This window comes from Thalassophryne amazonica, chromosome 20 (genome assembly GCF_902500255.1).
Source record: "Thalassophryne amazonica chromosome 20, fThaAma1.1, whole genome shotgun sequence".
NCBI classification, from domain to species: Eukaryota; Metazoa; Chordata; class Actinopteri; order Batrachoidiformes; family Batrachoididae; genus Thalassophryne; species Thalassophryne amazonica.
This window is the reverse complement of record NC_047122.1, coordinates 32,871,075-32,887,468: the sequence shown is the minus strand read 5'-3', so window position 1 is coordinate 32,887,468 and position 16,394 is coordinate 32,871,075. Positions and strand designations below refer to the sequence as shown.

Here is a 16,394-nt window from a genome sequence, read left to right as displayed (position 1 = left end):
CAGTTTTTTTTTTGTGTGGTTCACATGTGCACACTGCGAACGGGACAGGAGGTCCTCAAACTGGGTCCTGGAAAGGTGGAAGTACCGCTGAAAGTGGCCGTCATCCAGACACAGCTTTTGCAGCAAATAATGAAACTCCCCGAATTGGGAACATCTCAGGAGGATGTTGTGAACCCAGGGACGGCGCCGCTGGCGACGTTTGTCAGCTTTCCACAGCAAACAGAGCACAGCAACTCGCTCCATGTGATCAAGGTCCGCCATGTTGACTTGATGGCGAGCGGAATGGAAGCTCCTCCTATTTGATGACGCATTGGGGCACATTTTTGCAGCGAAAGCAGAGCGATACACCGGGCGATGGTGGCACATCCATCGCCAGGCGAAAGATGGCAATTTTGTGGCGTCATGTGTCTATGTGGAGTGAACGCGGCATAACAGCAACACACTTTTTTTTTTCTTTTAAATAAAACTCACATTAAAGACTCACGATCATCTTAGTTAAACACCTAAATACATATTTTGGTTGACCTCACCTCCATACAACGCAATATTGCAAACAAGTTGCTGTTGCTTGTCCACTTCACCACCTGCAAACGCTTGTTACAATGACAACGAAATCTCGGCCTCCCCGGCGAGAACGTGATTACGCGCGAGATTTGACACTGTAAAGGCGTCTATAGCACCTTCACAGTAACACAAAGTGCTTTACGTGATACGTGATCACCAAAAATGGACCTGATGACTGATCTTGGATCTCTTGATTTGTTGACCTTTGATTGTGATCTTTCATTTCGATCATTGAGAACATAACCTCCTATGTTATGTCCGCTAAGGATGTAATAAAATCACTGGCGTTAATTTATTTATTTGTCTGTCTTTTAGCAGTATTATGTGAAAACTACTGCACAGATTTTGACAAAAGTTTCACCACAGATACATACTAGGCCATGGAAGACTCCACTAAATTCTGGATGTGATCCGGATCCAGATCCGGATTCTGGATCAAGATGTCACTTTAAATAGGCTTTTAAGTATTAGTTCAGATTTTTTGGCATCACAGATAGATATTAGGGCATGGAAGACTCCACTGAATTGTGGAGGTGATCCGGATCTGGATTGGTGGACGTCAGAAATCTCAGATGCGCTCCTCACCATTTGTCTGACTGTCAACAGGATATTGCAAAAAAAAAAAAAAAAAACATTAATTCTGATTAAGCATTTGTTATTATAGGATGAAAGGAATACAGATTACAGATCAAAGAGTAAAGCTCAAAGGCAGGAATAGGCACATTCTAAAAAAATTAACCTTAAGATTTAATAATATTTATTGTTGCAGTTAACTGCATGTGTTTCCCATTTAAAATCACTTTTTTCAAACCAGCTGACATAACTAGATTAAGTAAATCTAATATCTTTAGAGTGCACAATGATCGAAGTTAGAATCCATTCCCTGATTTGGAGCTACACCAAAATTGAATAAACTTCTCCTTGACCAAAGGTATATCTTGCAAAAAAGTTCCTTAAAATCCGTGTGACGCATTGCTGCATTTGCCACCCTGGATGGCAACCACCCAGGCAGATAAGCATCTATCTGCACCAGCCAGGTGGAAAGCCATTCCAGTGGAACCCAGGATCCTACGCAGAGACGTAGCTCTAAAGACATGCAGTTGTTGTCTTCGTTACTAGTTATATCAATTCTCACAACTATATAGTAAGTCAGAAAACACCAGAACCATAACGACTTTCATTCATTCTGCAAACTGGACAGAGTCTCAGAGACCAGACATATTCTACTGCCAAAATTAACTAACTAAAAACTAACACACAGAACATAACCTTTCACTGAACTACAGCAGAATATGTATACTTAAAGATAAAGATTAACTTTATCCCAAAGGAAATAATTTTGCCAGAGTACAGAAACAGTAACAATGGTTCATTAAATATACATTACAGAAAGTGCTAGTACTAAATAAAAATCTTTTTTTTTTTTACAATAAGTACAAGAAATGTATGCAAAATGACTGGAAGATATATTGCACAAGATATTTGACAATATTGCACATAACTCTGAATAACTCTGTTCATTATGTTATTCATCCTGCAGAAGGGGGAGGAGTTATACAGTCTGACTGCCACAGGTAGGAAAGACCTCCTGTGGCCTTCGGTGGTTGCACCTCTGTGGTCTCAGTCTCAGTCAGTGTGGCATTCAGGGGGTGGGAGGTGTTGTCCAGGATGCTGAGCAGCTTCCTCGGCATCCTCCTCTCTGACTCCTCCACCATAGACTCCAGTTCAACCCCCAGGACAGAGCCAGTGCTCCTAGTGAGCTTGGTGAATCTATTTGTGTCAGCTTTAAAACTCAGCCTTCCACAGGTTATCTACCAAGTTAGCACCTGAACTATTATCCATCCTTTAATGAAAGGCACCAGAGGGCTGATGCCCATCCCACATGCTCAACACACCGCAATATAAATGTACAAGTAAATTTACATATGACTGTTATGGTGTTTTAGACTATGTGTGACCTCATCACATGACTTCTGCGTGACTTCATAATGAAGTCATTCATGCCAGTGAATGACATATTTTGCTGATCAATACATGCTTCAGATCATATAGACTGGACTACTGCAATGTTCTATTTTCTGGTTTACCTCAGTCCAGCATTAGGGCTCTCCAATTGGTCCAAAATGCTGCTTCCGGACTTTTGAAATGAAGCAGGAAAGTTTGACCACATTAAACCCTTTTTTAGCATCTCTTCACTGGCTTCCTGTCCAGTGAGATCAGATTTTAATGTTTCTGCCACTGGCCTATATAATTGATCACGGACTGGCACCTCACTACTTAGCTGACCTAATTAACCTTATGTACCGGCCCGGGCTTTTGCGTTCTCAGGGTACGGGAGTAGTTGTGTCCCTAGGGTGAATAAGAAGTCTGCAGGTTATAGAGCTTTCTCTTATCGTGTCCCTGTTCTGTGGAATGATCTCCCTGCGTCAATAAAACAGTCAGATTCTGTGGATACTTTCAAGTCCAGACTTAAGACGCACTTATTTTCCCTTTTGTATGGCTAGCATACTGGTATAGTTATGTTTTACGCTTTTTACTCTTTTAATTCATTTTATTAGTAAACGGAGTGTGCAGTGACTTCAACTTTACCTAAATTTTGGGTCTTTAGTGAAGCTTAGGGCTAGCGGCCAGTGATCACCTTAGTATTTCTCTGTTTTTCTTTTTGATTATGCTGACAAATTATACAGTATTTGTTGTCTTTCTGATGCCTGATTCTGTTTTATTTTTTTCTCTCTCTCTGTTTAAGGTGCAGCTCCATCCAGAGATGGGAGTTGTATTTGTGCTGGAGACCCTCCGTCCTGTGCACCAACAGCTTTTCCCCTATATTCGCTTTGTGAATTGTTCCATGAATTGTTCTGTAATTTGTGTCTGTAGCATGGCCCAAGCAGAGGGTTACCCCTTTGAGTCTGGTCTGCTTGAGGTTTCTTCCTCAGAGGGAGTTTTTCCTTACCACTGTTGCTCTGAGGGTTAGTAAGGTTAGACCTTACTTGTGTGAAGCGCCTTGAGGCAACTCTGTTGTGATTTGGCGCTATATAAATGAAAATAAATTGAAATTGAAAATCATCCATCCCATCTTCTTGGTTGCTGAAATATACAAAAAAAAAAAAGGCATTTTATGAACTATGACTTCCTTAACCTTTGACCAAAGAACTCAAAATCTAATCACCTCAAATGCTATCTCCATCATGTTTGAAGAATATCCGTCCATAAATTTCTGATTCGCCAACGTGCAGGGTAACCTTGCTGGCCAACGCTCAGCTAAACGTCTTCCTCTGCCTCCAGAGACGCCGGTCCTCCACAGGATGATTTACTAATCTTCAGTCATGAAAAATATCATTTATTGCTCACTCCCCCTCCTTCTGGTTACCAGTGGCGGCACCAAGGGGGGGCTTGAGCCCCTCCAATAATTCTGCCAATAATGTGAATAGCGACTGACATATTTGTGGATCTCAACTGCAGTTTTGCGCTGAGAATGTCTCAATATTGCGTAACTGAGCAAAGTGATGAATGTGTGTGTTTGGTGATCCACCAGTGTTGAATTGCCCTTCACAAACAGAATTTTCAGTTTTGCAAATAAACATTTATTTGTAAAAACCCACAGACAAGTTACAAATTAGAAATTTGTGTTTGTGGATCACAAAGCACGTGTACAAACCAAAGGATATTTGGGCTAGATTGTATACAAACTTCATAAAGAATCGCTTTTTTGTATATTGTTTACAACTATGTTTCTCGGGCTATATCTTTTACTTACTTTTATCGAACGGTTATGACCTCGGTGTTAAATTGGGAATAAATCTTGATGTAGACAATTTGTGGAAGGTTGATTCCATGCATTGTCTTGAGCACCATTTCAATGAATTTAGTTTGTATACCTATGTGCAAGTTTACTGAACTTGCAATCATTCTAAGTGATGTGTGTGTGCACTGATACACACTAAAACATATACCTTGGTATTTATAAAGCAATTTACTATATATTGTTCATTCGATGACATTTTGTGGAGCCCCTCAACTTTTTACTCCAGCCCCCCCAACAAAAATTCCTGGCGCCGCCATTGCTGGTTACATATTGCCACACCTTTCTGATTAAAAGCGCAGCATCGTAATGGTGTATTTAATCAATTTGCTGCCTTATATTCCCTCACAAAAAGAGTTTTGTCCTTTCAATCACCATGGATTAGGACGAATATCTAATTATGCCTTAATATGCTTTAATGCATTTTTAATGACAGCTGGGTGTTGAAGTTAATCTCGAGGCTGCCTCCGCTGGGTGGGTGGGGGTATGAGGACCGAGGAGGGAGTGGCCTCTTGGCACTATGGGCTGGAGGGAGTTTGGGAAACATCGATCTCTTTGGCTGAGGTTACAGATGGCGAGCGGGGAGGCAGCTGCTGCATACTGAAGTCATTGGCTGCTAAACGTTGCGCGTGCTCCATATGCAGTAAAAACAAATTTCCCCGGCCACTGTTTATGCCAGTGCTGGGAGGACGCAAGCGCCTGTTTGAATTATCGTCTACAACAGAGAGCGATTATGATTTACTGCTTTATGGAGGGATGACTATGTTGCCAAGACAAGTGAGATTGAGCACCGCTGGCAGACAAAAAATGGGCCGAGCATTTTGTAAAACGGAAACGAAACACCGCGGCCTGCAGAATCCAATACCAACAGCGCCAATAAAACATCAGAGCAAAAATCTCTTCATCCACACACATACAACTTTCAATTTTCAGGTGTCACAACAACAGACTGTATATAAACATTGGACAAAGCCTCTGTGATGTCATCTGCAAGTTTGTGGGTCCAAAACTCAAATAGATAGTTCTTCAAATGTCGCCATCTTGGCAGTGACTGATGCCGATCTCTTGGCCGACCCATAAATGGGTAAAGAGGAGGAGCATGAGTAAGACAGCGCTGCCTGAGCGGGGCAAATGAAGCCCAAATATGCACCCATTTTGCAGTTTCCAAACAAGCTAAAGCTAACGGGCTAACCTTGGCTCCGTGTTTAATGAATATTTTAAATATTTGTAATAAAATGCTTGGAAAGGACAAACGTGGTTAAGTCCACAACATCGAGCATCCCTGGCTAACAACCTCTGCCACCAGGACCCTTGATCTGGCACACTTGTTGTCTCTCAAAGTAATATTTCTGTGTAGGCTCTCAGTTGTCCAAGTGGTTTCCATAGTAGAGAAGCTTGAATCTTTGACTGGACTGGGTTGCCCTAAGGACATGATCCCTAGTTACAAACAGAGCAATGTAGTGTATTCTATCAGATGTCAGGAAAACTGTAACGAACACTACATAGGTGAAACGAAGCAACCTTTACACAAAAGGCTATACCAGCACTGCAGAGAGGGCGCCAGTGGACCTCAGTCTGCAGTTCACCTCCACCTCAAAGACACTAAGCACACGTTTGAGGACAAGGAAGTTAAAATATTAGCCAGAGAGAAGAAATGGTTTTGAGGAGAGGGGTCAAGGAGGCATTCTTTGTGAAATGTTTGAAACCCAGCCTTAACCGGGGAGGGGGTCTGAGACACACTTTATCCCCTGTTTACAATGGGGTACTCAGGTCAAAGAAGTTTCAGTCTTTTATTCATGGTAATGAGTCATTCATGTCATCAAGGGAGCCATCAGAAAGGCATCCATCCCATCATTAGAGGGACAGCTGTCCTGCCATTAGGTGTGCTAACTACAGCACAACAGTTGCTAATTAGAGCTATTGTTTAGTCACTAGCCTATAGCAGTCTGCCTCTCAGCAGGAGGGGTCTGGTTAGGTTTAAAACTCCAGCTTTTGTTGGCTTCTGTTTTATTCTTCTCTACAAGAGTCAGACAGAAGTCAGACTTCCAGAGCAAGAATTTTAGCTGAGGAAGGTTCTGCGATTTGAAGCGAAACGTCCTCACGTCAAGCAACCCAGTCCAGTCGAAGATTCAAGCTTCTCTACTCTCTCAAAGTAACCGTATTTTTAATTATTCATAACTTCATATTTTAAAATAGCATAAAAACTGATGAGGTGCATATCCCCGCCCCCACCTCCCTACAGCTGTCGCATACAGGGAAACTATCTATAGAGAACACAACCTAACATATGGGGGTCTATTTGTGCAGTCAGTCAGGAATAACTCACTTTTGGAGCTAACCTCAAGTGGTCATTTAAGGAACTGCAAGATGTGGCACTTCCACATTGGTCCCATTTCTCAGCACTGGAGGTTATTCCTTACTGAACAGACGTTCTTACCCTGCGTGCACGTAGAAATGCATTCAGCATTTGTTTGTCTTCCACTACAATATCTCAGCCATCATCCCAGTGGACGCAGAAAGAGAAAAATGCAAAATATGTGAAATACTGATTGGGATACAAATTGCTGTGTGAGCCAAATCGGTGTGGCTGGGTCTGTTTTAATTGGGCTCTGTTAATTAATTATCGGTATGAAGACAAACTGAATTACTCACAGGTTTTGCACGTTATTATCTGCTAATTGTGAGGGAAGGAATATTGTGTGTGTGTGTGTGTGTGTGTGTGTGTGCGCCTACTTGTAATTGTTGCATTAACACTTCTCACATTAATCCTGTTCACAAAAAAAAAAAAAAAAAATTCAACACCCCTTATTAATAAACAAGTAATTACGTTAGTACAACATCAGGAAGAAAATTTCCACTGACTGAAAGACTAACATGACAAAATGTAATTATTTAAAGACCATAAGTGATGCATGAGGCTCCTCAGAATTTTGTTTAAGTCCATAAGTCTCATTTCTACTGTATACATCTGGTTTGTGCCTACACTGTTATTATTCCACTGGCCACCAGGGGGAAACAATCTGTCCACGCATGCATCCATATGTCAGTGACATTTCCTGTTGTCGATTATAACTTCAACAAAACATATCGGATTTTCACCAACTTTGACGTGGATATTCCAAATGCATGTATCTTTGAGGAGTTTGAATTTGAGCATGATCAGGTTTCACCAAAACTCTGGTAGGAGCCCCACTTTGAACAACTCTGAACAGAACATTGATTCTTATGCATATCAAAAGTTGGAAAAAAAATAATCCAGTTTTCACATTTGAGTTCAGTGTCCTACATGACTGCATCTTAGACTGGTTTATAATAATGATGATAATAATAATTATTATTTATTTTATTTATTGTTGGATCCTGATCACTGACCTTTGATCCTGATCTTCCATTCTGATCACTGAACACATAACCTCCAACAAGAAGGTTATGCATAATTTAACCTTTGTATTTCAACAGGAATTTGCAATAGATCTTTGGTTTTGGTTACAGAAATCCTTACTATAGGATGAAAGGTACCAAGTACCAGATCAAAGAGGAAATGACTCAAAGGCTAAATCTATTCTGTGATTCAGAGCTGCACCTGTCCATCAAATTTCACTGAATTGTCTTCATATCTGAGATATCTTTCTTTTTTTCTTTTTTTTTTTGCCTTCTTGCTCTCGGTCGGGATGGTCGCATTTTTCTCTCCTCCTCTCTCCCCAACTTTCCTGCTACTGTAGTGTGTTTTGTCTGTGAGGCTGCCAGCCCTGCTCCTCTGGAAAACAGCAAAATGGATCTGATCAAGTGGTCTCTGAACGCAATTGATACTATTTTTCCCACAAGGCACTCGGGAGGGGAGGACCCGACCTGTCCTGCCGGGACACATGTGGCGGGTTACGTGATGGACAGCTGGCGGAGGTGGCAAGTCATGTGCCTGTACACGTTGTCTGTGGAGGACGTTGAAGATGTTTACTTATTTGGAGCTGTGGTGACCGAGTTTCTGCTGTGTGGAGCGGCCATAGCACTGGTTTACCGGAAAATTAAGAAGGTGGAGGCGGCATTAATTGGTCCGTCCAGGCTGCCCCACATGATTGATTCAATTGGAAGGGCAGTGTCAGCTCAGTCGGCGGGTGTCAACCGCACATTGGAATCCATCTCGGAGAGAATGGCTGCACTAGAAAACTGCTTTGATCATTTGTAAGACCACATCTCTCCTCTATTCAGATGTATTGGAAGCCACTCTGAAGTTTCAGACTGTGGAATCTGCCAGACGTCCATTAATCTGGATATCTATTTGGTTTCCAAACACCAGCTGTCCCTCAAGGCCGCTGGGATAAAATCCTCCCCCAAGGAACACTCCTGATAGCCTCGCTCTGTGTCTCCTCCGCCTCCTTGTCTTCCACTGCCTCCCTCCCTTCCCAGTCCTGCGATGTTGACTGTGGGACCTTGAGACTCTGGTGGACTGATTCAGGACTGGGATCCCCCCCCCCCCAGGATGGACAGATAAGGCCTGATGGCGCCTCAAGGGCGGCCTTTCCGGGCTGTCTGTCTGGACACATCCAAGTCTCGGCTGTTGTCTGTCGTCTGTTGTGTTTTTTGGTTTTTGTTATGACCATTTTCTGTGCTATGGGTTTTTTTTTTGCTCTCCAGTGGTGCTGCGGGAGTTCAACGCAACAGCAATGGAGGTTTTTCTTTTCCCAATTCTTTCCTTGTGTGTGCTTTTATATGTGTTCATGTACCGGACCGGCTTATGTGTGTTGTTGTTTGTTAAGTGTGTCATGAGGCCGGTCAAGGTTTGTTCAGCCCTGCTCATGACCTAGGGCAGGGATATACATCTGGAGCTGGTCCCTGGGCGCCAAAAAGGCGACCTCTGCTCCTAACTGGCAATTAGGATGGGTAAAATGCAGTAAACACATTTCATTGTGCAGGGAACATGTTCCTATGTGCATATGACAATAAACTTCTTTTGAATCCTTGATCCTTGAATAATCTATTGCCAAATTAACCTCTCTAAATGCACACACGCACGCGCGTACACACACACACACACACACACACACACACACACACACACACACACACACACACACACACACACACACACACACACACACACACACACACACACACACACACACACACCAAATATGTCTACTTGATGGTTGATCCAGAATGCTGCAGTTCATCAAAAGTATTCAGTGAACACATGGTTATGTGTCTGTTCTCTGTTTGCAATCTGAAGTGCAAAGATTCTTATTTTCAGGTCATTTAGCCGAAAACTCTTGACTCACTGCAAGAAAACACGTGACACTAAAAATGAAAGGGGTGAGCCGTCGCAGCACTCATCACGACCATCAAGCACTTTATGCTGCCGGCGAGCCACTGAGTCGAGGAGGTCCTCGACAGTAACAAATAAACATTCTAATGTGATCGGTTGTGCTCTGAGATTTGGAGCGTGGTGCAATTACTGGTCGTTTGATGCTGTGTGTGCCGGATTACTGAGTGACCTTGAGGAGCCTCGTTAGAGAAATGACTGATACGCAAATGCCAACAGAGGGAGGGGGGGACTAGGGAGCACAGAAGGTGCAGCCGTGGGTGCAGAGCACACCTGTGAGGGCAGGAATGGATTTAGCAAGACAGGAGATTACAAACACAGAAGACGGAGGACAAGCGGCGCGTGTTCGAGTCTGCACGGTACACCTGATGTGAAAACAGACGTCCATTCATCAGAACATGCGCATGTGTGTCATGCATCACATGTGAAGTAAGTACAGTACTGTGCAAAAGTCCTTACTTCTGCATAAAGGGTTATTTTTGTCATTAAAAGACCAAATCTAAAATATTCAGATGCTCCTAATAAAATGTTAGAGAAATGTCTGTTAGTACCAAATAGTTTAATGAGCCCTCTTCATTGGAGCCATACATACCTTCTTGTCCTTTGAATTCTCAAGGTGCTGGTTTAAATTAATGTCCAAAAGCTGATAAAGAAATAATGCACTTTTTGTTGTGGAACAAATGTACCTGCTAAGATGAAACACTCAAATTCTGTTGAAGAGAAGAAGATCTCTGATTTTCTGTTTCCAGGGCCTATCCCTGAATTCCATAGTGTGAAGTGGATGCGAGTCTATGACTCCTCCTGCCTGGGTGATGCAGCTTACTCCCCCAGCCAAGTTCAGTACCCAGTCATCGTTGGGTGGATGAAGACAATGACAATGAAGGGTCCAAGTACACAGTCAGGTAGCATGACCGTGAATCAAACCCAGGTCTACATATTTACATATTTCCTTTCAAGATACCTGTTCTATAAATTTTTAATTTCAATTTATTGAATTTATATAACAAATCATAACAGTCATCTCAAGATACTTCACACAACAATTCAAAAAACAAAATAAAATTAATTAAAAGAAGCACAGTAAAAGATTTAAAAAAGGACAGTAAAGGAGTAAAAAAAGTAAAAAGCATAGTAACATACTATACCAGTATGCTAGCCATATGAAAGGGAAAATAAGTTTGTTTTAAGTCTGGACTTGAAAGTCTCCACAGAATCTAACTGTTTTATTGAAGCAGGGAGATCATTCCACAGAACAGGGGCACAATAAGAGAAACCTCTATGACCCGCAGACTTCTTATTCACCCTAGGGACACAAAGTAGTCCTGCATTCTGCGAACGCAAAGCCCGGTCCGGTTTAATTAGATCAGCTAGGTAGGGAGGTGCCAGTCTATGAACAATTTTATAGGTTAGTAGCAGAAACTTAAAATCTCATCTCGCAAAGACAGGAAGCCAGTGAAGAGATGCAAATGGGTTTAATGCGGTCAAACTTCCTGCTTCATGTCAAAAGTCTGGCAGTAGCATTTTGAACCAGTTGAGACGCCTAATTCTGGACTAAGGTAAACCAGAAAACAGAACATTGCAGTAGTCCAATCTAGAAGAGACAAATGCATGGATCAGGGTCTCAGCATTAGCCATAGACAGGATGGGATGATTCTTCGCTATATTTTGCAGATAGAAGAAAGCAGTCCTCGTAATATCCCTAAAACGGAGGTCAAAGGACAACGTAGGATCAAAAATTACACCAAGGTTCCTCACTTTGTATGATGTATGATACATGAGCCTAGGCTAAGCGCTTGCTGGCCAAATTGATGCCGATGGCTCACTGGAACAAGAATCATCATTTCAGTCTTATCAGAGTTTAAAGTAGGAAGTTGCTAGACATCTAACTTCTCACTGATGCAAGGAAATCTTCTAAGGATTTTATGTGGATGAGATTACCAGCAGTTATCAGAATGTATAACTGAGTATCATCAGCATAGCAGTGAAAGCCAATCCCAAAATGCCACAGTATATGCCCAAGGGGGGCTATATAAAGGAAGAGAAGCAGGGGGCCTAAGATGGATCCCTGTGGAACCCAAAATTTCATGTAATTAAGGTTAGAGGTATGAGAACGAGAATGAGAACAACTAGACAGGTATGACGTCAACCACGCAAGGGCATTTCCAGTAATCCCAAAATGATACATAGGCCTATCGAGTAAAATATGATGATCCACGGTATCAAACGCAGCACTGAGATCTAACAGCACCAGAACCGTAGTTTACAATAAAGACATCTTTTTTGTCCGTTTCCTAGATTCTCAGTCATCCAGGTCATGGTATTCAAATTGAGTCAGATCAGCCGGGCTAGTTTAGTTCTTTGACGAGATTTCGCTCTTCAGAACGGAAGTGATCAAAAACAAAAGTAATACACTGAAGAAAGTATTCAACCTTTTTAAAAATCCTGCTTACTTTCTAGGTGATAATTCCACAAAGGCAACAAATAGAAACATTAATTTGGCAAAATCACAGGTTAGTTCCCCTATAAGGTTTAAAGGTAACAGGTCGTCACGTAAAGTGAACCTGTGACCTGTTTTCCACTACTAATTGTGTCTTTCATAATACTTAACACTCATTATTAAAAAGGTAAGATTTAGCAGCTTTGCATCATTTTTGAAGATCTTTGCTGTATGAGAGTTTTGAATTGTGCCTAAAATTTCTGCACACCATTATAAGTTGATGTGTTGTGAAGTGAATGATGCAAATTATTGCACGAGGTAAACAGCATGAAGCCAATTCTCCCTTTGAAGGATTATAAATGATTCTGAATCAGTATTACATTATAAATTGTGTTCAACATTAATGCAGGTAGCAGCTCAGAATGAATCTTACTGCCCTTCATGTATAAGAATGATTAAAGAGGATTAAATCAGTGTTCTGGGAGTTCTATTTTCATTTATATGTCTCTTGGTTTATTTGTTACAAGGAAGCTTTGTGAAGGGGTGGAGCAGGAACCAACAACAACAATACCAGTGCTACCCCTCAGCCTCCATAACAGTGGCAGAATTCTTGTGATGCTAAGAAGATCTTTTGGCCTGTGACCTTGACCTCAAAGTCAAGGTCTTGACCTGATGCACCTTTTCTGTAAGTTTGGTGACCCTAGTCCTCTCTGTTTTGGAGCAATCACACTAACAAGCCAATTGTTGGTGCCGCTCAATGCCCACCCAGCCGCCGGGTGGCAACAAAACCCGTCCAGCCTATTATAGGCTCAAGGGTAAACACCCAGTAAAGTATGGCAAAATCAAGATACAACATTTTTTCTGTGATAGGGAATTTTGTCACATTTTTTTGTAATTTTTTTTAAATAAAATAATGCATTGATTTTAATTTAGTCATGCCAAAATTTCATGCCTATTATTTATTTTGCAGATCATGATGACAAGAAAAATACATTGAAGCCAGCTCGGCAATTTATAGGATAAGAGGTCAAAGGGATGGAAAAACAGGCTGAGGGTTAATATGTACTAGCATGTTGCCAGTGAGGATCCACAGGCTCTAGATTGGGTATTGTTTATAAAATATAAAGTAGCTGACATTTTTGTGGTAAGGGTGGTAAGAAATTAAGCAAAGCTTGCATAACGAGTTGGAATGGCGTGTGAGACCAAAATGTTTTTAGTACATTAGACCTCAACAATTTTTAGAAGAGGAACTCAACCCTTTTATTTCCTGTTAATTATGTATATTTTATGTTAATTTACCGTCTTAATGTATTTAGAAATTGTTTAGGTTCTTGTTATTATATACACACTATTATTATTATCATTATTATTTTATTATTACTTCTGTTTTGTCATTTGATTTTTAAATGGCCACATGTATTTTTAAAGTATTTACAATTATATTATGTACTTACTAAATAAAATCACTCACCACACTCACACTGTTAATATAAATATGACTTACTGCCCTCTGCTGGAATGATATGCGAGTCCAGAAAGTAGTTAGCAACACCCATTGTTCAGTGCTGTTAGCTAATATCTGTAGCATCTCCAAAAACATTACTTCTATCAATGTTCCGTTTTCACAGCATTCATCCTTGACCCAAAATACATAAGCATACCAAGCGGCAAATGTCAGCTGTCCACAGTTTGTCTGTGATTGAAGTTGGATGCAAGCACACACGCACAGCTGCTGTAAGCAGGTGCTTTTAATTTGACAAAGAGACAGTGGCAGAAGACATTCAAACCACTACACATTCCACTCATCGTACCAACATGAGACTTAACTCACTCATGGTAAGAGCAACATAACACTTAACTAAACTGACAAAACCAATTAAATGACAAAAACACAAATCAATAACACTAGCAACAATGTTCAACTAACATGATCCACAATAACATTTAAAACCTCAAAACTCAGAACTCCCATGGTGCATTGCAGCACAATGTCCATTGTTTACTGGTTAGCTAAAATAGCTTGTTTTTCTGAAAATATTAGTACTATCAATTTTCCATTTTCACAGCGTTGATCCTTGACCCATTTATTTTTTTTAAACCAGGTTACCCTCGTGATTAGTACCCCACTCATATGCAAACATGGCTGATCATCTCCGATAGCGGAGGCGGTGATCGATCCTACCTGTGATGTCGTGCTGTTTGAAGGAGTCACTGTAGATCTGATGCTGACTGGGACAATGTTTCTTCAGCCATTTGCACACGTCCTGCTGCGTCCACAGGGCCACAGGTTTAGTCAGCTTCACATATCCTGGCTGCTTACAATGAAAACACACACACACACACACAGTAATTAATAATGTCTTCTCCCCGGCCTCATAAATTTTGCCTGCTGATTGATTGTGTCCGTTCACGTGACACCTTCATATTGTTGAGCTGCTGTGTGACATTTTGCCACATGGATCAATAAAGTATTAAAGTTAAAAGATGACACCAAAATCATCAATAAAAAAGGTCAATAATAACACATTTGTGTAAACTTTAGGTGAATTCATTGCAAGAAGTGCTGTTTATATCCGTTGCTGTTTTTTCACATGATCAAACCTATTTCAAACCTAAAACAATTTGCATTAAAGGTTAATCTGTTATTTTCACAATTATTCCACATTAAAAACAAACAAACAAAAAAAGCTATAATTTTCTAGAATCCAGTTGGACATTCTACATCTTCAGTCTTTACTAGACACATTGCACATTTTCTAGTTTTCTGACCTCCACCTTTAACCCCAAACTGTATCCACCTGTGGTTGTCCGAAGCACAAGAAATTCCCAGTTATTTTCTAGGAAAAATGTTCAGTTGGAGCAACCAGAAGGGAGGAGGAGTAACAGGAACAGTAGGAGAGGAACAGTAGTCGCTAATAAACCAGTATTGATCAGTATGTCTGGTATTTATATTTACATTGGCAAACTGTTCCCAAGGGGATCAATAAAGTTCTATCTAAATCAAATCTAATTCAGGACCAAACTCAGCTCTGTTGCCTTCACTGACATTCAGAGAGGGGCCACCACTTGGGGTCAAAGGTCAGCACAGATATTTCTAGTCATTTCCAGAAGAAATGTTCAATTGAAGCAAATAGAAACTTGAGGTCACGGAGTAAGTCGAGGTCAAGGTCTGCTGTCTAAGTTCAAGAGTGACTGCGACCTGAGCAGCGAAATTCCTGTTACCATGGTAACACTTCAGTTTTTAATAAAAGGTTCCATCCAGCCTGTAGAAACTTGCATTTTGCAAATAATGTGACATCAAAAGTTCGACGTCTGGGACAGTGTTTCCTGCGATACGGTTTAACGGTCACTGAAGCACGTGCAGGATGAGGTGCACGTGTGTAATTTTTCTCTTAGGGTCAGTGCGGTACACAGGTCACACAGTTCTGATCATTTTACATGAGCTTGTTTGTCTTCTCTTTTATTGGCGAATGCTTACTTTTAACCATCAGTGTGACATGTTTGTGCTGTGCACAGAACCACACGATCGCCGCCTTGTCCTCCGCTCTGCTTTAAATGCCCGGACAGACGGCGGGGGTGCAGCTCTTTGGAACGTCGGCCTTGCTTTTGATTTTGATCAAGGGGCTCCTAAAATTACAAACAGGCAGGTGAATAAAATTTCACATCCACCCCCCCGGAGCTGTGGCTGCGGCGTGGCTCAGCATAGCAATGGAAGCCTTTCTGCACAATAACAGGTACTGGCAGCATTTCCTGGACTTTGCCTTCCAACTCCTTCCCCGACTCTCATCTCTCGCAGTGTATTCAATCTCACCCGGCCGCTGTCAGATGTATCACGCCGTCTTCCTCACTTCCTTTGCCTACATATCGTAAGTCATCTTTGTTTCTTATACGCCACCACCTCATTCTCTTCGTCCGTCTGCTTCCCGCTCAGTCTCCCAGAGCGGAGGAGAAATTGGGGGAGATGTGCACGCTGGTTTTGGCAGATGGTCTGTATCCCCCTGCAGGAAGGCGTCGTGACAGACAGCCAAAGCGGCAGGTAGGCGAGGCTACCTTTCTAAATGTCACCGCGCGGCAGCCTGCAGAGATGCTGATTCTGCAGGGAAGGCGGAGAGAGAAGAAACCACATTAACCATTAAACACAGCTCAACTCCGCGCTGATTAACCCTGACTAGCAGTCCTGGGCGACAAACGAGAGAGCGGAAGGCCAAGAAGAGATGGAAAGCAGGAGGAGTAGGTGCATGTGAAACAGGAGAGTGGGGAAGGAGACAGTGGACTCG

The 16,394-nt window shown here is 41.7% G+C and overlaps 1 protein-coding gene across 1 annotated transcript in view; it reads right to left on the bottom strand.

Annotated features, from left to right (window-relative positions):
- Positions 1 to 16,394, bottom strand: part of samd12 (sterile alpha motif domain containing 12) — a 299,965-nt gene that overhangs the window by 232,066 nt on the left and 51,505 nt on the right. The window contains exon 3 of the mRNA XM_034160800.1: positions 14,300 to 14,429. Coding sequence (XP_034016691.1) covers positions 14,300 to 14,429 — 130 coding nt within the window. The remainder of the gene's footprint in view (positions 1 to 14,299; positions 14,430 to 16,394) is intronic.